Source organism: Charadrius vociferus, unplaced genomic scaffold (assembly GCF_000708025.1).
Source record: "Charadrius vociferus isolate BGI_N301 unplaced genomic scaffold, ASM70802v2 scaffold178, whole genome shotgun sequence".
NCBI lineage: Eukaryota > Metazoa > Chordata > Aves > Charadriiformes > Charadriidae > Charadrius > Charadrius vociferus.
The window spans coordinates 480,175-505,506 of NW_009649717.1; the positions used below are offsets into that span (position 1 = coordinate 480,175).

The window sequence follows — 25,332 nt, forward strand, 5'->3', positions numbered from 1 at the left end:
ACTACAACTATCAAAACCTACACCCTTAGTTCCAAGTCTATTTTAGCCGTGTGAAATTCACTTACCACAATCAAAATTGCAGGTTTGCAAGAAGTAGTAAATTTTCACCAAAAAAAAGATATTTTTTTTTAAATTTAATTCTCTACAGATGAGATTGTTTCAATATTTGGCACTGTCAATGTAAATAAAGGATACCACCAGGTCCTTGGTGAGTAGGAGAGAAAATAATGAAACATTATTATATTACACACAGATATACGTGGAGGAAAAATACTCCCAAGAACCCACAGTTGGAGTCTTTGCCAATATTAATGAACTGACCGGAAAAGGAATAGTGAATATCACTCATCTGGATTTCATGAAGGCAGGTTTGATTTACAGAATGAGTCAGTGCAATAGTGGAAAACTATTAAAACACATTAAAGATTGGCTAAGGGTCACCAACACCAGCATAAGATCAAGTTTTTAATTTATCTAGCGATCTGGACTGAACTACATAGTCTGACATAAAACTAAAATCTAGTCTGTCAAAGAGTCTTATAAAACAGAAGATAAAAATGCCCTTTTTAAGCGACTGTTTGAAATGAAAATTTTCATTTCTTCTCCCTACCTTTTGCTAGGCCAAAAAAGGTGATTTTGCTATTCTTATAGGGGAAAGCTGAAATTATTGAATCGTTTTGGATATGATTTTGCATTGGATATGACTTTGATACTATGGTAATTTTTGAGCTAAGTGTGTTTGAGTGATGTGGAGATCAAGACTATTTTATCTCAATTTTTGAGTAAAAGTGAGCTTATTCAGTCAGTAATACAGAAAAATGTAATGTAACTACAACTAACTTTGTATGGTTATTAACATGCAAAATACCTTAAAAAAGCAAGGGAAGTAGCTCCTCAAATCTATTCAATACTTTTGAATGACATACTATGGGAAATTACTTTCTTCCCTTCTCAGAACATTAAGAATTCACCACAGATTATCAGGGAATTACCATGACTTCTGTGGGGCCGTCAAACACCCTTCTGACAGCTGTTGGAGATTTCATTGTCATTTCCTTGGGTACCGGACTTAAAAGCTGCTGCATGAGAATCACTTCTCCTGCCTGTGATACTGCTGACAGTCAGGATTACTTCACCTTTATTTCAGGCCAAATTCATCGCGACATTGTTATTTATTTATGTTTTTTTTTCCTCCAGTAAATGCCCCGATCAGTGCATTGTTCTCACACATCTTTTAATACATCTTTCCTAATTATTTCATACTCCTTGGAGATCTTATATGCTGAATGCCCTACAAAGAGTGTTCTTCCTCTTAAATACCCGATCTTGCAATTTTCTTATAAACTGGCTACGAACAGAAGAGAAGTGGTTTGCGCTGAAGAGGCCACTAAGCGGAAGTCTTAAGGACTGAACCGTACTTAAAGACCAACCATACTTAAAAATCCTCTTTAATAGCTTCAACATGAAAAACCCCAGCATTGCATTAATGAAAGCAATATCATCAATATGCAGAAATTTCAGAGTATTAAAGAAATAATCTTGAGAGCTAGAGTAACAAGTGAAACAATTCAAATTACGAGGCCATATGCCTAGAAAGCAGAAATAAGAATTTCTGTTGCATGCTGAAATAATCAGGTCAATTTGTAAAGGAAAAGAAAAAAATGCTACTATTTGATTAGCAAATGAAGTGAGAGTCATCCACATGGTGTAGTTACAAAGACTATGGTTAATCAGGAGAGGCTTTTCCAGCATACATATAGAAGATTGCATGCTGCTAAAAAAAGCCATTGGTAAGACCTTCTGTAAAATAGCATATATAGTTCTGATTACTCATATTTGCAGAAATTAATTTCCCTAAACAGAGGCAGAAAAAGTCTACGATGTCAGTCGGGAAATGGAAACCCTATCATACTAAAAGAGACTAAAAGACGTTGGCTGGCTTACTTTTTCAAAATGAATACAGGATTAGGGGGCTCTAAGATGACACATCAGATGGTGAACATCACAAGGGAGAAGAAGTATCAAAAGTTGAAGGACAGCATTGGTGAAACAACGAAAGTAAAACTTGCTGTGAATAAATTCAGGCTGAAAAGAGAGTGGTCCCAGCCCACTCCACCAGGAGTGAGCTTCTGAAACAGTGTCCAGATAACAAACAATAAGGATGACAGGTTTAAGATGGATCTTGATAATGAATGAGATTACATAATGTTGTTAGCTATTAAAGAAAAGAATTGAATCTGACACATGAGATATCTTACTGTCCTATGTTCCTGTAACTTTTCCCAATTCCTCTGCAGCTAGGGTGCCAAGAAGTCTGCAGACAGAAAGTTGGCAGGAGTCTGGGGATGCAACCACCCATACTGGTGCTCTCTTGGAAAGAAGCACGATGTAGGTGTGGCTCCACCAAGGCGACCTAGACCAACTGGCAGCGGAGGCTTCCTCATGCCACTCTGCCTGCCTGAGTCAATCCTGGTCACAGAGAGCCAGCACAGAGCAGCAGCTCAGACCCCACACTTGTGCGTCAGACTCTGCTAGCTGTGGTGACAGTGGCAGAGTTGCATTTTTGGATATGGGCACTGCTTAATGAACACTCTAGGCCCTTAGCAGGTAATCTGCTTGGATTTTAGTTGATGACTTGAAGATGACACTGGACTGGGAATTTCCTGTCATTTTCTTATGCTGTTCTTTTCTACTTCTTACTATCTTGTTTCAGGGATGAAGTAACCCAAAACAAATCTCAAGTGAAGGCATACAAACCATTTATCTATGGGACACCACATACACATTTCAACAGCATTTTCTGGTACATCCTGTTGGCCTTTGCAATAGTTTGTTACTATTCTTTTATGCTACTCCCTGCAGGGATAAAGTTTCTTCTGAGCTATCCATAGCACTACTGTTTCTTCTTGCAAGGCTGAAACTAGTAGGAAATCTACCTGTGGGTATTCTGCTGTTCTTTTACATGAATATCGCATTTGTAATTGGTTAAACATTTAAATCATATTCCTGGTGCTACTGTGAAGTTGCACATCAGGTCCAAGAATTTATTATGAAGCCGAGAAAAATCAACATATTTGGAATGATAGAGTTGTTCCAAAAATAAAAATGAAGCAGAAAGTGGCATTTTTGATTTTCAGTACACATGCTGCTATTACATATCAATCTTATAATCACAGAGCAATATGTATTATAATACACAGACCTATCAAGGTAATACTTGTATTACATAAGGCAGAATATGGGGCAGCATAAACATACAAACCCCAGTTCTCAGAAGCCATTCTAACACTCCAGGATGTCCTAAGGAACTAGATACTTTACATCTTTTAAGCAGAAAATTAAACATGCCACCAAAACCCAACCACAGTTTTAGTGGCCTAATGTAAAATTAAGTCTTACAGAGAATTAAAATTCTTATACATTCATCTTGGTATGATGTAAGAGTATTGCTGGTAGAGGCCATGTCCTCTGAGGTATCAAGCACTGCCTGAGGAGTCCAAGAGTTCTTGTCTTTCATCTGGGTTTATGTATATTCCATGTTATGCCAAGGTCAAAAACCAGGATTGAAGTGCTAACCTGGTTTACATTTTAATACTTAAAAGCACCACACCTGATCTGGTTCTCCTTGCCCCAAGTTACAAAATCCACTACTTCCTAGGCAAAGTGCAGCTGAGGCTAGCCTGAAGACCCTTGTCCTTATGCTACAAATTTTCTTCTTTTTCCTGCTATGCATATTTACCCTTAGACAACATCTAGCTCTTAACCTCATCTGCCACTTCACAAGCTGTCAAATGACTATTCAAGCATTAAAAAAAATGAAGGGTCTGTTAAGTTGTAAATTACATGACAATCTATAGCTGAAAATTAGCAGTAACGTGCCCAAAACTTTATTGATTGCTAAGAAAAGGTGAATAACCCCCCCTATGGCTGGCTGTGTAATTACTGACCTTTAGAACCCAAGAGCTATTAATTTAAGAACAGATAGCAGTGAACTAGCAAACGAGTTATTTTGCAACAGGACAGTAAAGGCACTTACCAAGTTTTTGCATGTGTTCAGTGCCACCTTGGATAGTATTGTTACATGCCTATATTTTCCATTTTAATGCAGAATACATCCCAAGCTACATCTGCACATAAAATGCCTGTCAACTAGTTCAGAAGATCAGTGGGAATGTACCCATGGATACCGAGGCCTTTCAGTATGTTTTAGGAACATCACATCCTTCCAAAAAGGTTTCTAAATTACTGTTAAACGCAGGAAAATTGTATTGCCAAGCTCAGCCGCTCTGATACATGTGCTGCAAACATTTCATCTGTACTCTGATGGATGGAAATGGCCAGTAACAGAATAGCAGACGGTAATCTGACATCAGTAAAGTTCCTTTACATATGGGAGACACACAAAACCCCCACCTCTGTTAATACGCCGTTACAGACACTTGCACAATTCATGGAAATGGTAGTTTAAAAACTATTAATACAAATGCTTCGGCAATATTTAACGTTTTTCTTTTTCTTCTTAATAAGAAGCACTTATTGTGATGGAGAGAGAGCTGCCTTTTGACAAAGCAAACTACATTTTAACAGCATCGCTCAGGTAGTGGAGTTTACAGTAAGAAAATTTTAAAAAGATATATTAACTGGAAGTAATGAAAGAAAAAGGTATCTGACCTGGTGCAGATGTCCTTCCATGAAGAGTAGTTTCATTAGGCAGGAGATCTTTTGAGTTGGAAGTGAACGGTGATTGTCTAAATGTGTCTTCAGAAAAGAAAGGGCTATAGGAAAAAATAAGATGTCTTTTTGTAAACAAAATAGCAGTTAACGGAAGTAGTAAATATGATTTTTGACCCTAACATCTTAATATTATAACAAATACCATCTTGTTAAAAGCCCTGTTTCATTTAGAGAATTCATGCCGATAAACATGCAGACCAGGAGGCAAGGTGTAGAGAAGAGGCGTGCTTTGGTAAAACTGCATCTCAGAGTGAAAACCGAAGTCCTCAGAAAAAGCTTTTTACATTTCAATATCTCAGATTTGAAATATCACAATACAATACGGATCGTTAAAATGAATGCTTCAAAAATTTGTATTCTACTGTCACATCTGCAGAGGGCAATCAGGAAAGGTGGAAAATATTATTTCATAACCTGAGGTATATAATAATTATTTTAAAAACAATTTTTTTCAAATTTTAGGTTAAGATGCTGAATAATTCTCTTTTGATATGGCATTCCATGAATGAAATTAACTCCGTGAGTTTGATTTTTAAAGCAGGAAACAATTCACATAAGCTAACCGAATGGTTACTTCCGAAAGAATATAAACTGCAAAAACTATCAGCTTCTTGACTCCAAAATGCACAGCATGCTTTGGTTTTAATTAACAGGCAGTAAAAAGTCAATTTCAATAGTGAATTGGCATTTCTGTCAAAGTATTTTGTTTTCTGCTCAATTAAAGATCATAACAGAAACAAGAATTCCTTGTCTACAGTACAGCCAGCCAGCCATCAGTAAGAGGTATATAAAAAAAAAATCGAAGTGGAAAAGGACAGTCTTCCTTGGAAGACTGTTTTCTAAGGCAGTGTATTCCATCTGCCTGCAAACTATCAATTTCTTCCAAGCAAAATGAGAATTACATTACATCTGATCTCTCTCATGTTGAGAATTCTTAACAGGCTGGTGCATAGTAGATGTTTCAAAGGTGCAGGACAGGAGGCCAGCTCATTTCTGCAGCCTGTTCTTATTCAGTAATAAAATCCAAGAACATTTTCAGGATAAAGAACGTAGCATGAGGTCTCACGAAGCGTTGCACAGTGGGTAATCCAGATCCAGAAAGTATGTGCCAGCAGCACCAACCAAGTTGACCCTGCCAGTCCAGATACCCTCGGTGTCAATGTAGACAACGGCACTTGCGTAAGTTTTCCCTCATACAATTTTTCTGCAGAGAGTGAACAAGGTGTTCTCCACTGAGCCACTTGTATTCCTAGTCAGATCTCTTCTGCCTTTGGGAAACTTTTTGATAATTAGTTAACTTGATCACGTTAACACTTTTGGCAATCATGTTATTTACTGTCTCATTAAGTTTTTTCACCATTATTCATTTTGCACTGTTCCATATGTGACAGTTGATGGGATATTTTGGTATTTCCACAAAAGTTTGAACACAACCATGAGCACAGTCAACATCCGGTTGTGCTGAAGGGTAAGACATGAATCTGCCCCAAACCTGAACAGTTCAGTGTACACAGATACCTAAACAATGCATAATACTCAAGAAAACAAGTGATCAGGACAAAGCAAAACAGCTCCAGCCCACATGTGCAAAACATAACTTTTTCCAAGACTCACACTCCCACTCAGGGGCAACATAATGTGAAACAGACTGATGCTGTATAAAAACGTGGCATCGTTTATTGCAACATTCTTCTCACTTGTTTAATAAGGATTTGAAAGAAAAACACCACCAAAAAAAAAAAGTTTTATTACTGTTGTAAGTCTTCAAAATCTTGTAATCCGCTCAGGTTTCCATGTTGGCCTGCCTGCTTATGCCTTAGATTCAGTTACTGGGACACCACTCATTGCTGGTTCTAAGGAAAATGGAGGATGCAGAGCTTATCTATTTCAGGCTACGCCATAGATCATAAGCAGGTTGCTGCTGAAGACTGCATCGTGTTGTGGCCCAAGGATTTCCCTCTCCACCATCGCCCTCAGATGAATTACAGGACCATCCTTGGATACCTCCTTTCTGCCCTCCTCTAGAATGGCAGCTGAGTCTCTTCAGCGTTGGCCCTATTATTACTTTTATTTCAGCAGGTATATCCACCAATTCCCAGTGCAAAGTACGGAGGGAGGAGCTCCTGCTTCATAGTAAGAAACTACACAAAGTCCCTTCTGATGAAGATTAAGCTTTAGGATTCTTTTTTTTCTGGCTGCACTTTTCCAGATTTATGGCTACACAGTTCTCTAGATGAAAGAAACTTATCTTGGCATCTTACGCTGGCGTACTCACTTCCAGATCATTTGCTTCTCCACTTTCTGTCTTCATATCACAGATGGCAGGCTCTACCATCTCACTCAGCCATCGAGCTGTGAGGAATCCTTGCCAGTTTCGGCTGCTTAAGCAAAGTCATATGGAAGTATATGCTTGCAAAGTTGCAGGAATACTCACAGGAGGAACAGCAACAGATAGGTGACAGTTAGAAATGTTAATACGGAATAAGACAGCAAAGAGTGCTTGCGCACCCCATCTTGCTGGGCTTTGCTGGTTTGAGACTCTCACCAATGACACAGCTTAATCTCGCTGCTCCCTAACTACTCCCAGGTGGGCAACACTGGCCTCACCTTGGCTCTCTGCAGCTGTCAGCAAACTTCACATAACAATTGTGATCCCGATTCCTTCCTGTCATTACTCCAGATGTTGGTTGGTGTGTCAAACTGCAACACCACATGTTTTCTCAATGCAGTCTGAGTGCCTTTATCCTCCACTGGCTGCTCCATCACATTCTATTTTTGAGAAGGCGTCATACCCTTACCAGTAAAGACTTCCAGCTGTTTGTTTGGTTTTGGTTGGGGTTTGGTTGGTTTTTTTTTTTTGGCAAGGTCTTTCAAGTCAATCTGTTTGAACTCACAGGATTTAGTAGACTGACTCACTTCTCCTTAAGCAGCTCTTTGCATTCATGTCTTCTGTTGATAGATGGGTAAGATAAGAAAAGCACCCAGAAGTATTGAATCAGGCACTCAGCATTTCATGCCCTGACGGGTAGCAGCCATTATCAGGACTTCTCAGTAAAACTCAGTGCAAGTTTGACAACAGCCAACTGTGCTACCTCCTAAAAGTTGGCAGCCAGAAGAAGGGGAAGTTATCCTTGAACTGTCCTCAACCTTTCCAGTTTGAATTATCTTTGATAGATCCAAAAGTAGCTCTGGATTCTCACACCAGTCCTGCCGGTAACATCATGAGACACTGAAATCTATTTTCAACTGACTATTTGTCACCCCCTCCCCGTGATGCATGCTGGATGGTTAATGAGTAGTTGGACAATACATTTATCTCCATATGCATCTCTCAGGCTGTAGTCACGGGAAGGCTATGCAGGCTGCATATCCCACAAATTCCCAAACTAGCAAATATGGGAAGCATTCACAGTAGCCAGAAGTTAAAAGCCCAATTTAATTATCTTTCAACTTGTAACATCAGAAAGTCCCTAACGTACGTTTACTGAGCTGATCAGTTTACTAAAAACAAATTATTTATTGCAGCTACCATGAATGAATGGGATAAGTGTAGGAATTTAAGAACAACATATTTTAGATATCTTTTCTTCTGCAACTGAAATGCTTTTCAATTTCTGTGTAGACAGAACTGTCTTAGCAGGCACTGAACACACTGGGAACTACTGGCTGCAGAGGCACAGAAGGTCTTACTCTATCTTTGAAGGAACTCTTTGTCACTTCAGTGTGTTCAATCTCCAACACATCCACACTGATTAGGGAACTTTCAGGTACGAAATAAATGTACCCTTGCCGATTCCTGCCTACTCCTCACCATGGGCTCCTCAGTGTTTACCAATTCTAGATACCACTTATCACGAAAGCTTTGAATTTTCCCATAGGGAAACCTCACTTTGCTGTTCACATATATGTAAAAAACTCATGGGCTTGTTCCCAGCCACAATACTGTAAAGTGCATATTTCTTTAACAGCATGTGCTATAATTGGATCATGTTTTTAATTCCTGGATAATTTCATTTATTGTATTAATGTGACTGTAATCTTTAACAAATGCTTCATTAGCATTGTCTTACAGTCTGTCTTTTAAAAATTCATCTCTCAAAAGCATTGAGATGATAGAAAAACTAAACTGAAATTTTATTACGGAAATCCAACTTTGACAGAAGACTGAATCAAAACCACCTATTCTTACATTGGTCCACGTCTTAAAATCAAGTTGTCAGCCTGTTCTTGCCTCAAGCACTGCATGTACCATGCAGTTTCTTTCAAGTTTCAGGTTTTGTAGGAAAAAAAAGAAAAAATAATTCTTAAAATGATACGTGAATACTTGATCAGAGGAGAACAGTCATTTTGGCCCAAAGGCCTTTTGTCTCACGAACTCTAAGCGATCAGATCTATAGGTGTAATTTTTCAGATATAGGTTACATTACTCAGGAAAATATCTTACGCTTGTAATATGAGGTCACATTTGCAGGAAACAGACACACTGAAGTTCACATGGCAAAATGAAGCAATGCCATTTATACTACAGCTTTTCAGATAACAATGGACTGTACTTACCTGGCTGTAGTTCTGATGGTGTTATCTTTATTGTGGTTGTGCTCTTTGCTCACCTTTTCTGCAGAGGAACATACATGTTTTTTTGTGATTAGCATATGTCCTATTTTCTCTATCGGGTTTTATACAGCAGAACTATTTTAATGCTTTCTGATAACAGCATAATCCAGAGTAATTTAGGGTAAATGGTTACAGCATAATTAGAGAATGGGCATGACTTTATTTAAACTAACACCCAACAAATTTTTTCAGCTTCGTATTTCAGTGTTAGTGCTCCATGCAAAGTGTGCAATACAAGCATTCATTAAACGCAGTGCTGATATCATTGCCTTTATGTAATAGCTGAGGTTCACCTTCTTTGTCAAGAGAAATGGACAGTGCAGTCCCAGGAGCACTGCATGTTACTGTCACTGGCCACTTATGCCAGTAACTGCCATCTATAGGTTCCCCTATACTCCAAAGGCCTGCATCAACCAGTTACCACAAATTATTTAATTAGCTTTCAAAAATACAGGAGTTGAACTTCGGCTTTTCCAATTCAGTTCAAATATTGTGAACCTGACCTGACTGTCACAGTGCTCTAAAGCATATGCTAACTATGGGGGATATTTGGCAAGGCTTTTGCATTCCAAATATGAGGGTAGAAGGGCTCTAACTCCTATTATTTTTCAGCTTCAGCAATTTCACGCTTTCATAGCACCTTAATGGTTATACACAATCTCTTTTTGTTCTTTAAATTCAACTATTGACTATTTCCACTGCTTTTACCTGATAGCTGGAAGAGCAGCTCGGAGGCCATCTTCACTGATATATCTTGGCTGAATAGATTTCTTTCTGGGAGCACACGACCTTCTGGTGCCTTCTGTATGTGTTCACTAATGTCTCGCCCTAATAAAGTGCTGTAGCCAACATTTTGGCTGGGTTGGCTGGGTGACACTGAGGCCTGCGAATCATGAATGTCAACTTCCATTGGTTCTTCCTTTATCTTTACCATCTGGGTTTCCTTGTAACTCTCAGCTGCAAATATGCATTTAAAAAAAATAAACAACTGCCACAATTATTTAATTAGGCTACAATTTTTCAGAGTACTCAAGGCAGGAATCACAATTACAAAGTTATAATTTGTATACCATATCACTGCAAATGGTAAGGGAAGCAAGCAGCTGACTGCAACGGTATTCTTTCGGGGGTTATAAATAGAAGCAATCTCTTGAAAACAATTTTTCAAACTAGAGAGCAGGAAACAGTTACATATTTGTAAACATGAGAGTTATATTACTTTCTATGAATACTGGGTGATCACACACCAGTTACTGAAGCTTTGTTTTTATTTGTTAAATGAAGATGCAACTATACACCAGCTCTCCAAAAGTGGGCACTGAAGACCTCTTACAAACTCTAAATTACTCTTTATCAGCAGAAGTACTAGCACAGGCGGTTGGAAGTATTGGTATGGGGATAGGGGTGGAGGAGGAAACCTCATCTGTTCCTCTTCCGCTGTCTTTTTTTCTATTACGGAAAATTCCAAACAACCAAGTGAAGAACTGGTTTGTTATATCTGCATATGCTTTCAAGGTGAGAGGAGCTGGGGCCCAAGCTTTCCTGAGGTCTGATTTTGTAACAAGCATACATATTCCTTCAAACATTACAAGATTCAATAACCTTAATGACCAGTTTCTACAAGCCCATATCCTTCCCTGCTTGCCTTTCTCTCCGGTGTCCTAGGTCCAGCCAACAAAACCATAGTCTAGAACCCAATTTGTACTTCACTTTCTACACTTGAGATTCCCCAGGTGTTGCTGAATGCTCTGTGTTTGGCTGCAGGGTAAGTGATCATATTTTCTTCAGAATAAAAGCTCTGAAATCTCAAAATCAAGGCTCCAACGTAATTTTCCTACCACACCCCAAACACCTATACAGCCCTTTTGATTCAGACATTCTGCTGTGAAATGAGATGCTGAAGACCGGTAGAATTTATTGTCAATCTAGTTTCAGAGAAAGATTATGAGTTTTTTTAAATTATTTTCATTCAGAGTGCTCCTGAAAGGCCACTGGTATCATGGCAGGACTGCCCAACTAGGTGTTGCCTCTGCTGGCTAGATGCTGACCAGACACTCTGGAAACAGGCAGCCTAAGACAGGCAATATGCTTGGGAGAATCGAGAAAATAAATAAATGCATGAACACAGTCAAATATCAGAAGGGCCATCCAGTAAGGAATAATTCCAATCCAAAAAAAAGTACATGGAATTTATTAATTTTGCCTAAACCCGTACGTGTACTTCTGGTACCAGCCAAGATACTGAAAACCTTAAGGAAAATCCGCTTCTGATTACTCATGATTAGCACACGCCCTAAACTGTTGCCTATGTAGCCTCCACAGCTGGAGTCAAGGGAGACCGTGAGTTTGGATTGCTCAGACTTCATGAGCCAAAGGAGGAAAAGGCAACCCTAGCACCCAGCAAAAGAGGCCATGGTAGAGGGTAGGGACATGCACACTGCAGCACACAGAGCCAGCGAAGCAGAGAGTTTAGATGCCGAGCGGATTAGGACCTGAGAGAGCAGTCTGGCGCTTGTCCAGACTGGGGGAACGTGATTAGATCTATGACCGTGGGCCAGCATGTTAACTGGTGCAGACAGGGGCTGGCTCTCTTGATAGCATGACGTCACTGATGGAGGCACTCTGCACAATGAGTTTCCTCGCATGGAAGTTCCCTTCTCATCTGCCAAATTTTACTACTTAGAAGGCTCTGATATTAAAAATAAATAAATGAATACCAGTTCATAAGAAAAAGCCCCAAAACAATCAGGTTTTTTTCCTATTACCTTTGGGTCAGAGAGAAGAAAAGCGGGGGGAATCCACTAATTTCACTTGATAATCGCTTGCTGCTCTCTCTGTTTTCCTCTGTAACTCATATATGATTGTGTCAGCCTCACAGATTTTATTCCAAGTGTGAATGTTTCAAACACCACAACGAATCTCAGGGGCACCAAAACATGGTTTGATCATCCCTGATAACATCCTCAAGCTAGTCAACTGGTTGGTGTCATCCTATAGTCTCTAGCCAAAGACAAACAGAATCCCTTTAGCATGAAGGCATATGCATTCCACCTAAAATTAAACTGATGTTTGTCACCAAGTCCTTTTTCATTCCCTGGTTTCTCCCTCTCCTCACATTCCTGTTGTTCTTAAGTGGAGAAAAAGTGGCTTTGCTGCCTACAGCTCTTAAAAAAAAACCAAACCAAACCAAAGCCAAAAAACAAACCCGGGAGATAAAAGCCACTTGGATATGTTCCAGGAATGATTTACATGAAGTGCTTTCAATCTTTTCTTATGACATTTCTTGACCTTTAAAAGAAATGTATAAACATTGATAAAAATCTTTACCAACTACGATCCATCAGATACATTTCAGACTGGAAATTTTCATAGTGAATTCTCAAGTGAAGACAAGTTAGAAATATCATATAATGCCCTTTTTGTCCTGCTAAGCAGATTTTTTTTTTTTTATTCAAAGCTTCTATTAGCCTCTTATTATAAAACCACAGAACATTGCATCTGTGTTGAAAAGTGTAAAAATAGCACACTGTGCATTGAAAGTGAACACAGAAGAGCAAAGGAACGCATCAGGTAACACTGTCAATCAAAAGCTCAGGTAACTCCGCAAACAAATGAGTTCTTCAGATGTCTGACAGACCGAGCTCTGCACCCAGCTGCCAAATTTAGGTGCAGAGTCAAGCTGACCTTTGCTGCTCTCTCTGCTTTTAAAATATTCTTTCTATTTCTGTTCCTGCTCCACACAGTTTAATTCCCTGTCCTGCAAATGCTTTTGAATCAGACAAACTGATACGACCCCAACTAAGGCAAGAGTCAAGCAATACAGATGACCTTCTCTCCCTCACAATCAGCTAGCACTCAAATTGCCCTAACTAAATTTACATATTTGATCATTTCCTTTGACCTTTATCTTCCCAGCTGCACCCTTTTGATCTGACAGAATGTCCCTGCCAAATGTGAATCCTGTCATACTCCGATTCCTAAAAGCAAACACATACAGAAGACTGAAGGAGGGTCTCTACGATAATTTTACATGAGCTAATGAAAGGGAAGCACAATCAGTCTGTCCCATGAGCAGCCACAGGCATACAACCCAGCTGTGTTCCATCCTGTGCTGGCAAAAGACTGTAATTAAGGTTATGCCCATACCCATCTCACCATACAGGCGGTCAACCTAACTTCTTGAAGATTATTTTCCCTTCTGTGCTACAGACAGTTCATTTGTGGAGTAAGGTGATACCTCTTATTTCCTTACATAGGTATCTCACGTGGTCATAGTGCAGCTGAAGTTTTCCAAGTCAAGGACTGGTACACTGAAAGGTCTCCTGGTTCAAATAATTAAAATCATGATAGCTTTGGCTTTTTTCCACTTTTGCATTTCTCCCTGAGTAGATGGGCTAGTTAAATAAACTGCAATATATCAGAATACAAAGTTAATATATGAGAGTCATTTTCTTCATGCCAGATTTTTATAACACTACAGACATCTAATTCCTAGCAAAAATCGGCAGGGGATAAAGACTCAAGTAGCTTTAAAGTATCTAGACCATGATCTGCTATTCATTCAAAGCTAACCTGGATGAAGCTCACAACAACAGCACAGCAGAAACATTGCTCATCTGGCAGAAGATGAAGTAAATCACCTAATATGCCTTTTTCTGCTGTTAATTTTGTGATACAGAAACAGTTTAATAAAATAAGGGAAAATTACTGCATATGTGGATGTACTATCATAAGGGCACAGAGATGCTGTCTCTTTACAGAGCAGTGTAACTTTTAATCAGCTGATCTATAAAAGCCTCAATGAAATTTATCCAATTCACATCAAGTGAGACAATTTTCCACATCAGATATGAAAACTGCAGTATTGGACAGGCTTGTTCTAGGAGGAAGTAATTTCTTCCACAGCTTTTGAGTTCTCTGGCATTCACAAGTGCAAGGAATTGCAAAGTAGCGGCACTTGCTAAAAAAGACCAAACACAACTGAAACATAGAACTTGTGCTACCGAAAAGCTCAGATCACAGCATTCATCCCTGAAGGCCTGACACTGTCACCTCAAGAAGGTGCAGCAGCAAGAGTGCCCCTGAAAGGCAGTCCTACAAGATGTATCTCTACAGCCTAGGAGATTACCAAGTTTTAGAAAGAGTTTGTTCAAGCTACTTCTCTCAGAAAGTTGGGACTACCACAATCCAATGCAAGTTGTGCACAAGTCACCGATGTGCCCTTGTGGCAACCAAGGCCAACCATATTCTGGGATTTATTATCAAACCTGTAGTCTTCAGCTAGAGGGAGGAGATTCTTATCCTCTATTCTGTGCTTATGAGACTGTATTTAGAGTCCAGTGCCCCATTTGGGCCTCCCCAGTACAGGACAGACACTGCCATCCTGGAGCATGTTCAGTGGAAGGCTACCAAGATAGTTAGGGAGCTGCTGCAAGACATAAGAGGAGAACGGCTAAGAGAACTGGGTTTGTTCAGCCTTAAGAAAACAACACTAAGGGGACATTTTACTGCTGCTGACAACTCTCTATGGTATAAAGGGAAGGTATAGAGAAGCTAAAGTCAGGCTTCTGTCATAAATGTCTGGTGGTAGTATGAGTTGATACACAACTCAGAACATGGGAAATTCTTTTATATATACAGCAAAAATATACACTGTCAACATGGCGAAATACTGGCACACATTGCTGAGAGGGGTTGGGTTCTCCATCCTCGGACATATTCAAAACTTAAAAAGACCCTCAGCAGTCTGGTCTTGTCGGACCTGCTTTGAGCAAGAGTTTGGATTAGATGAACCCTGGAGGTCCCCTCCAAACTAAATTATTCCATGAATCATTGTTACTAGATCAGATCAGTTGCAGGTTTATCTAACAGAATTTTCAAAACCTCCAAGCAAGGGAAAGCTACAGCATCCTTGGGTAACACTTGTTTTAGTGCTGCACTAGAAATTTTTCGTGTCCACTCTGAACCTTCCAAGCTGCAGCTGGTAGCTGTTGCCCCATCTTTTCCCGTATGTCACTATGGAGAAGAGTTTGACTCCACGGCTTTTCTAAGGTTCCTTCAAGTAGTTGCAGGTTGCGATTAGATCTGCCTTCAAGTCCCCTTTTGCCAGACTGAACAGGCCCAGTTCCCTCAATGCCTCCTTGTAGGTCATGAGCCCTAGACCCTTAATCAGGTCTGCTGCCTTCCTCTAGACAATCTACTAATTCCCAATGTCCCTTTTGAATTGGGGAGCCCAAAACTGGTGTAGTATTGCACATGCAGGAATTAGAAAGGTTAAGGAGCATCAGGGAATCTGAGAAAGAGATAAACTGGTAAAACCAAGCTCTGCCCTCCCTGAGACAGAAAGAGCCACGAGAAAAAAAAAATCAAGATCAACAGGATCGTGTATCCTCTCCCCACCAGGCTGAAGACAGTAGCTTAAAGGAAAGGAGTGAATGAAAGCAAGTTCATGCTCGGGGCAGCAGGTGAACCTCCTTCTTGCCCACCTCGCCTTCCCAGGTGCCTCTGTGCAACAGGTATGAGGCTGTGCATGTGGAAGGCCAGTCAATGGATGATGCGGATGACAGTCCATCTACACCAGAGGTGATTCCAAGGTCAGAAAGGCCTATCCCCCATACCATGACCACCTCTGTAAGGAAGACAGGAAAGGTTAAAGTTATAGGTGACCCCCTTCCAAGGGGAACAGAAGGTCCAATATGCCAGACAGGGCAGGAGGGGTTGGCCTCTACATCAAGAAATGGATAGAGTGTGAAGAGCTGTCTCTGAAGAATAGCCACGAGCAGGCTGAAAGCTTATTGGTAAGGATTAGAGACTGAGACGACAAAGGGAACCTTGTGGTTGGTGTCTGTGGTTGGCTGCCTGATTGAGGGGAACCTATTGACAAGGCCTTCTTACTCCAGCTACAAGAGGCATCAGGCTCACAGGCTCCCTGATGGGGAACTTCAACCACCCCGACATCTGCTGGAAAAGTAGCACGGTGAGCTGTAGGCAATCCAGGAGACTCCTGCAATGCACTGAGGATAACTTCTTAAGCCGGGTAATGGACACGCCTACCAGAGGGGATCTGATACTGCACCTGATGGTCACCAACGCAAGTGAGCTGATCAGAGACACAAAGATTGGAGGCAGCCTGGGCTGCAGTGATCATGCACTGCTGGAGTTCACAGTCCTGAGGGATATGGGTCAGGTGAAGAGTAAAGTCAGGACCCTAAATTTGAGGAAAGCAAACTTCCACTTGTTCAATGAGTTAGTCAGTAGGACCCTTGGGGAACTGCCCTCAGGAAAAAAGGAGCAGAACAGAGCTGGCAGATCTTTAAGGACACTTCCCATACAGCACAAAAGCTCTTGATCCCCAGGTGTAAGAAATCAGGAAAGGAAGGGAAGAGACCAGCATGGATGAGTGGAGGCCTGCTGGTCAAACTAAAGGGCAAGAAGGAAATGCACAGGCATTGGAAGCAGGGACAGGTATCCTGGGAAGAGTATAGGGACATTGCCCAGTTGTACAGGTATGGGGTCAGGAAAGCCAAGACACGCTGGAGCTGAACTTGGCAAAGGATGCAAAGAATAATAGTAAGAGCTTCTACAGGTATGTCAGCCAGAAAAGGAAGGCCAAAGAAAGCACACCCCCCAGATGAACATAACTGGCAAACTGGTAACAATGGACGAGGAGAAGAATGAAGTAATCAACATTTTTGCCTCAGTCTTCACTGGCAACCTCTCTTCCCACACTTCGAGTGGATGTACTGCAAGGCAGGGACTGGGGGAGCAAAGTCCCTCCCACTGTAAGAGAAGATCAGGTTTGTGATCACCTGAGGAACCTGAACATACATAAGTCTATGGGACCTGATGAGATGCATCCCAGAGTCCTGAGGGAATTGGCTGATGTAGTTGCCAAACCACTCCCCATGCTATTTGAAAAGTGATGGCAGGCAGGTGAAGTCCCCGGTGACTGGGAAAAGGGAAACATTCCACTCATTTTTCAAAAGGGTAGAAAGGAGGGCCTTGGCATCTACCGACCTGTAAGCCTCACCTCTGTGAGGCTGTGTGATCTCTGGGAAGATCATGGAACAGATCCTCCTAGAAGCTATGCTAAGGCACATGGAGGAAAAGGAGGTGGTTTGAGACAGCCAGCATGGCTTCATCAAGAGCAAGTCCTGCCTGGCCAGCCTGGTGGCCTTCTATGATGGAGTGACTACATCAGTGGACAAGGGAAGAGTTACAGATGTTGTCTATCTGGACCTCTCTAAGGCCTTTGGCACAGTCTGCCACAACATCCTTCTCTCTAAATTGGAGAGATATAGATTTGATGGGTGGACTGTCTGGTGGATGAGGAATTGGTTGGATGGTCACATCCAGAGGGTAGTGGTCAACAGCTCAATGTCCACATGGAGACCGGTGAGGAGTGGTGTCCCTCAGTGTACCGTACTTGGACAAGTACTGTTTAATATCTTCATCAATAACATAAACAGTGGGATTGAGTGCACCCACAGCAAGTTTGTAGACGACACCAAGCTAAGTGGAGCAGTTGACATGTCGGAGGGAAGCGATGCCATCCAGAGGGACCTGGACAGGCTTGAGAAGTGGTCCCATGTAAACATCATGAGGTTCAATAAGTCCAAGTGCAAGGTCCTGTACCTGGGTCATGGCAGCCCCCAGTATCAATATAGGCTGGGGGATGAAGGGATTGAGAGCAGCCCTGCCGAGAAGGACTTGGGGGCACTGGTGGATGAAAAGCTGGATGTGAACCAGTAATGTGCACTCGCAGCCCAGAAGTCCAACTGTATCCTGGGCTGCATCAAAAGAAGTGTAGCCAGCCGGTCGAGGGAAGTGATTCTGCCCCTCTGCTCTGCTCTGGTGAGACCTCACCTGGAGTACTTTGTCCGCGTCTGGAGCCCTCAGCACAGGAAAGACAATGACCTGTTGGAGCGGGCCCCGAGGGGGGCCACAAAAATGATCAGAGGGATGGAACCCCTCTCCTATGAAGAAAGGCTCACAGAGTTGGGAGGTTGCTCAGCCTGGAGAAGAGAAGGCTCTGGGGAGACCTTATTGCAGCCTTTCAGTACTTAAAGGGGGCTTATAAGAAAGATGGGGACAAACTTTTTAGCAGGGCCTGTTGTGATAGGACAAGGGGTAATGGTTTCAAATGAAAAGAGGGTAGACGTAGACTAGATAGAAGGAAGAAATTTTTTACAATGAGGGTGGTGAAACACTGGAACAGGTTGTCCAGATTGGTGGTAAATGCCGCATCCCTGGAAACGTCCAAGGTTAGGTTGGACAGGGATCCGAGCAACCTGATCTAGCTGAAGATGTCCCTATTTATTGCAGGTGGGTTGGACTAGATGACCTTTAAAGGTTCCTTTCTAACCCAAACTACTCTACGATTCTATGAAGCACTCACCTGCTCTAGAGGGGACACACTGAATGCTCTTCTAATGCAGCACAGTCTGCTTTTCACTTTGAGATGGAAGTCAAAATCAAGTGCACAGAATTAATAAAACACACAAGTCATGTAGTAAATATTGCTTCTGCTGATACAATAGCTGTCCAATGACTTTCCATTGCTGAAATCAAATGAATCCTTGTTAAATCATTCATGCTTCTTCCCCTCATTTCATTTAAAACTTCATCCTGCAACTAAAATACTAAGTTGCTCATATTTGCTGAAATGCCCATCAGCTTCGCAAATCAACTTTATGAATCAACTTAGAAAAGAAAGCCTTTCCCATATGTCTCATAAATTGGATTCATGTACTAGTTTTCACAATCAAGTAGACAGGGGTAACTAGTGGGTCAACTTGTACAGACTTCAAAAGCTTTCAGTATGGAGAATCAGGCATTTTGTTATGTTAATTGTTCTGATTTGCTAGAAATAAACATGCCCTAAAACAGCTTAAATAAAACCTCAGAGGTAGGGAACAGTTGGCGAGCCCTGAAGGTTCTGCTACAGAGAAACAACAAGTAACATCTGACGTTCCCTAGGGCGCTGTGCTTGCTGCTTTATTTTGCTAGTATTTTTTTCAAACTGCTGTTTCAGATAAGACAATGTCAATGGGCCTTGAATCAACGTAACAAGATCCAGCATTAAAAAAATATCATAAAATGGCTCACATTTGTTAAAGTGAAACCTCTGAACTCCCATGTTATAGAATTTTGCAACTACAGGCTTAGTTTCACAAAAATGCAAGCCAAAACAAAAAAAAAGTGGCAAATTAAAGCAGTAGACTAATTTGTGATATGCATCTGCTGCTCCTTCCATTTAAATGGTAGGATTACGGTGCTTACCTGAAAGACCTACTTGTCGAACACAGCCAACCACTCAAAACATAGACCAAGAAGAATTTGATTAAAAAAAAAATAAAAATAAAAAAAAAATCAGCATGTGCAGTGAATTGTTACTTTACAACATATTCCAATCTATGGAAGTTCAAGAAAATTCTAGTCTAGCATTTCTGCAGCAAGCTGTACCGCTGCAGACATGCCTGGCTCCGGTTTTCCTGTCTTTACAAGCTGACTCTCCAAAGGCAAGGGGGACTGCAGGGAGCCCTTCTGCAAATACTGTGCATCCACAATCCCCTGACACTTGGAAAAAAATTGACATGCCCTCTTTCCATGCCCGCTTTGTGGCCTCTCCCACCTGGCTGAACATCATCAAGGAATAGCAGTAAAGCGAAAGATCAGGGGGGTTGTTTAAACTTTTTAGTGACAATTCCTAAAGAATAAAATAAAATAAATAGAAAAATATATATATAAAAAAAAATAAAGTCCAGAACACCGAAAGAAGCACATTTGAACCACAGACATTATGATTTCTTATTATTCCCAATTAATTAATCTTTCAAATTAACATGGTTTTCATTAAATGTCAAGATTACCCTGACATGTAAAAAAGGAAGACGATAAATTGCAATAATGTAAAGGTAGAGCATAGCACCTATTGAACTAAAGGCTAGGCTCCATTACAAGGTATTTGTTTTTCTATGGTTGTTGTTGTTTTGTGGGGGTTCTGTTGTTTTGGTTTTTTGGTTTGGGGTTTTGTTTGTTTGGTTTTGTTTGTTTGTTTTTAAGATCTATAGGGGGGAAAAAAAACTTAGACCTTTCAGACTTCCATATTTCCAACCCTATATCTCTCCTGTGCATGGGCAGTATTTTTTTCACATTTTTCCTGCTTTTGAGTTTAGATATTAATGTTGTTATGAAACATGGCAAAACCCATAAATAGGTAAGAATCCATTACTAGTTGCGTTCTTTCGGGATTATTTTAGTATGCAGATGTCACGGAAAAGCTTATTAAACTGAATGAACGTACCATGGCCTGATACGAACTTCACATAGTACAGCAGGAGAGTCAAAATCTTGAAAAAAAAAATCTGGAACCTGACACATTGCAATAATAAACCTAGCTATCTAGGAACTTCCATCTTTTTCTATACTGTAATTAAAACACAGTTTCAATCTAACCATTCACAAACAATTTCACATTTCTGTTGGTTAAAAAAACCAAACCAAACCAAAACAATAAAGCACTTGGCTAGCAGCAGGATTTAGTGTCGATGTGACTTGCCATGGCTTGCCATCTCTCCAGTTCCCATCAAGAGCAAGCCTTACTTTGGGGTCATACGCTTCCCTGCTTGCTTTTCTGGGCTTCTACAGAAGCACCTGCTGCTGCCCAGAGCTTTCTAATGAGCTATTCAGAGGCCACAGAACAAAAGACTTCCCTGTATTTTCACTCCTCTGCCCATTATCAAGGCTCTGTAAGCAGGGATGAAAGCACTCTTGACAGTTCCCCTGCAATCTAGGGATGGAGACTCTTATGAGGTCCTGACAACAGCTATCTCCAAAGGCAGCAGCCTAGCTCCATACAACCGCTTCCCAGAACAGTCCAAAAAGTTATGAAAAAGAAATACATAGGAACGTTAGTTTCTCGGTCCCCCACCTCATCCATAGAATGTAGTAACGTACTTTTTCTTCACCATAGTAACAATAAACGAGAAGACTGCCAATGCAACCCTCTAAAGCTGTAAAGATCTTGTGACTGCCAAGAATAATAGCTTACTAGCCATGGACTCATTTTTGTTGCCAATTCACATGGCTGATGACAGCCAAGCATAAAGCTACCCAAGGCTTAAAATGAGGTAAATCTGACACCGGCTGTCCAGTCACACATGCATAGACAGTTAGCAAACTTTTTAAACTGATACTGTTATTTGGTTCCTCTGAAAGACTGCCGTTGTGACTGGGCAGGTTTTGGTACGAGCTAATTTAAAGCCTTCTCAGACAGTCCTTCGCCTCACTGTGCCCTAATGCACGGTATGCCATTTTTGGTATGGGAGTAGCATTGAGGTTTTTCTGGCCTTCATCTTACACTAGAATTGTACTATCACTCTCTTTTCTTTCTCTTCCTCTTTTTAAATAGAAGTTTTGATCCCTGTGGTTTCAGCTAAATGTAAGATACAGTGTCAAAAAACCCACAAACTACAAGGCACGAAACAGGAAATTAGCATAAGCATTTTCAAGTAGATAAAGACTTAATCAAAAAAGAGGAAAAAAAAAAACACCCACCAAACACCCGGAATAACCAGTTGCGCTGAAAGAGGAATTGTCATATAATTAGGTGATAATAAATGGAGTTGATTAAGAATGCTTTTGGAATCAATTGTATGCAACATTTTACTTCGCGACCTTGGCACAAAAAGTAAGTATGCACTAATTGCATCTGCTGATAACCCCAAATTATGACACATTGTTGGTACTGGGGAATTGGTGTATTACAAGAAGCACTGTGTGACCCCAGGATTGAAGTACAAAAAAATCCAAAGGAACTGAGTAGCACAAAGGTCATGCATTTGCTAGTGATAACAAGGATATGTGCAATACATGGGGAATTGATCCACTGAAGAAATATAGAGAGGAAGAAAACAACCCGAGTTGCTACTGAAATGCAAAATGACTACATTTCACAAATAAGATATAGCTGAAATAAAGGCAAACGTGATTCAGATAACATTTCTAGGAAAGACAGGGACATACTAATGTCATAGTTCAAGGCACCAGGGTAAAATATTACTTATAAAATGCCAGTACTGATTTTATACACCTCCAGCTATGCATTCATTTTTGGACAAGAAGGAAAAACACTGTATACTTCTGAAACGTAATACATGCCCAAAATATATTAGTAGCATGACTATTTCAATAGAAAATGAGTTTTTAGACTCAAACATTAGCATGTAAATGCAAACTTTTTTTTTTTTTTTAATTTCAGTCTCCTCTGAAACCTACCTTTCAATTTACATGACTGACTGTATAAAACTGACCAGGGATCACTGGGTGCACCACTTAGTTAAATATTTTGAGAAATAAATTAGCTTTTCCATGAAAGAAAACTGGGAAGAACATAGAAAACTGGTTCAAGTGTATTTGAAATACATTACTTCCATTTCTTATAAGTGATTTTGTGCAACATTTAATAGGAATTTACAATCTTGCAGGGATGACACCCTTCCAAACAGAGATGAGAGCGATATGCCCCACTCCACTATCTCCTCAAGTCTGTTAGTTTACCATTGGATCTAGTCTCAGTCAAGACTTAGTAATGGACAGAATTTACAGCTCACCTTTGTACATTCGTATAAATCATGGTAGTCATTTTATGTTCCTCTGTAAAATGTAGGTTGAAAGTCTGTACTGAGGCTCTAACTTTGCCTGTCAACCCCCAAAGACCATTTCTTCAAAATGGGCGTTTCATTTATTTTTAAGTAGCAGATCAGTTGTTAGGAAGTTTCATTTTGACTATCTGGATGGAAATGGATTCTGCCTAGACATGCCCAAGAGACATTAGCCTTCTTAGCTTGAATAATCCTTTGGAAGAAGGGCGACTAGGTATCAAGTGACTAGGTATCGAGTTTGTGAACTGTGAAGTAGAAGATCTGAACCCAAGTGGAACATGGAGCAGAAAAAACTGATACAAAAGGGCATGGCATCTCCAGATAAGGTCCAACTCTACCAAAGTAATACGCAGGATAAGGGCCTGATCTTAAACACTGGTTGTGTGCTGCTAGAAGCATGCAAGTGTCCTGACAGCTTTTAGCTTAATGAGAAAAGAGCCAAATGCAGAAAGCTGCGTGTGATTTTCTCTTGTTTCTGTACATCTACCTCTACGATGACAACTAGTAAGTGTTCTGTTAATGTTCTACTACAGTAAAATATGTTCATTCTTCTAACTTTTCCTAGCTTCAGAGCAGTTCCTGAGTGGCTGACAAGTCCCCCTATTACAGGGGCTGGAGATTCACAGTAAGTCTCTCCTACACTAAGCACCAGCCCAAACTAGGCTCCAGAGCTGGAAAGGCCTTCCACTGCGCTGTACAAGCTCAGCTAAGAGCTAGCAACGCAGCACCTCTGTTTGAGAAAAGAGGTTTCCCAGTGAGAAATATAAACCAGTGTATCTTTCACATGAAAGGAAACAGCAAGGTCTATGCTTAAATCCCAAGAGGCTCCCACAAGGCTGCAACAATCGGCAATATTATTGCTCAGGGGATAACAGAAGCATGTATGTCAGGAATGCAGAAAGCAAAATACTATTATGTTGGAAATCCCTTGCTGAATTTGTATGCAGTGCAGGTTTTTGGTCATCAGTATTACACAGAAGAAAGTGAAAATAACAAGGCAAGGATGTAATCCATTCAGTCTTTACCAAGAATATATAGACTTTGGAAGGAGCTGACTTAAATCCAGTTATATAATATATCAAATCTAATAAGGGCACTTGACTGAAGATTTCCCACAGACAGTAGAACATCCAGACATACTCATTCCTTTCCATAATTTTTTTTTCCCTCCTTCCAGTACCAGGAAAAAGAAGGAAGTTTGTTCTTGTTTTCACTTCATTCTGAAGAAGTGGATTAATAGTTTAAGTGCTAAATCTCTAAAAACTGAGTGCAGAATTGCTTAAGATAAGCTGGGAAGTCAATATTCATCTCTCAGTATTCTCCCAGATAAAGTAAACATTAAAAAAAGCCACTAAAGAGGCTATTGATCTTAGATTTTCCTCTTACATTTGTCCTACATTAAATTGTATCTTCGTGTTTTTCTCCTTTATAGTTTCTGCCTTAGATGGTAATTCAGAAAAGTCCAAGTAGAAAACAAGTGTATGTGATAAACTTGGTATAACCCCACCCACTGGCTGATTCAGGAATACCAACTGCAGCAATGCCAACAGAGTAAATCCTAGAATAATTCTTTACCTTCTAATTTAGGGGTTAACCAAAAAGACCACTATCAGCAAAAATGCTCAATCACTAAGAGATCATAAGTAAAATGTTAAACTAGTGTATTTCTTACTACAACCTTTAAAGACTGGGAGTTCCCAACAGAAGTGACTGAAGACTTGACCAAGATTTTATATATGCTAGATTTCACTCATATGAACAGATTTTTAAGGCACAAATATTCTAATATAATAGTCTGTAATAAAACTATTTAAACACAGCCTGCTAGTGCTGAATTCAAGATTCACAATCAAGAATGCTAGTACCTCTGAAGCACTTGAGAAATCATTAAGTTATGGAGCTCTTTCGTTATGAAAATAGTTATTTAAACTTATATGCACCAAGAAAAATAAAGTCACAGGTTAACATTCATTAGGCTGCAAAAGTTCTGCCATGAGAACACCACACTCAAACCAGTTACCAGCAACAACAGTGCACTATATCAGTATATGTTTAGTATTTGGGAGCCTGTGAAAAATTGGAAACTTCTGCTCTGATCAACTGTTGTACCTGGGAAGCACTTTTTGCACAGTTAATACAGAAGGCTTGCAAATCAATGATTCAAACTCTTCTGCAAATTAAAGCGTGTAGGTACAAACAGGAGTGACTTAATTACATGTTAGAATTTATGGGGGACATCCTAGTCAGTTAAAGTCTTTCAGGTATAAATTTGAGTTCAAATTCAATGTTGACAACATCCATTCAAGCCAATTAATTTCAG

At 40.3% G+C, this 25,332-nt stretch overlaps 1 protein-coding gene across 1 annotated transcript in view; it reads right to left on the reverse strand.

Annotated features, from left to right (window-relative positions):
- The window catches only part of ZNF827 (zinc finger protein 827), a 142,674-nt gene that overhangs the window by 27,430 nt on the left and 89,912 nt on the right, over window positions 1-25,332 (reverse strand). Inside the window, 3 exon segments of the mRNA XM_009890753.1 lie at window positions 4,672-4,775; window positions 9,292-9,349; window positions 10,057-10,305. Of these exon segments, the coding sequence (XP_009889055.1) occupies window positions 4,672-4,775; window positions 9,292-9,349; window positions 10,057-10,305 (411 nt within the window).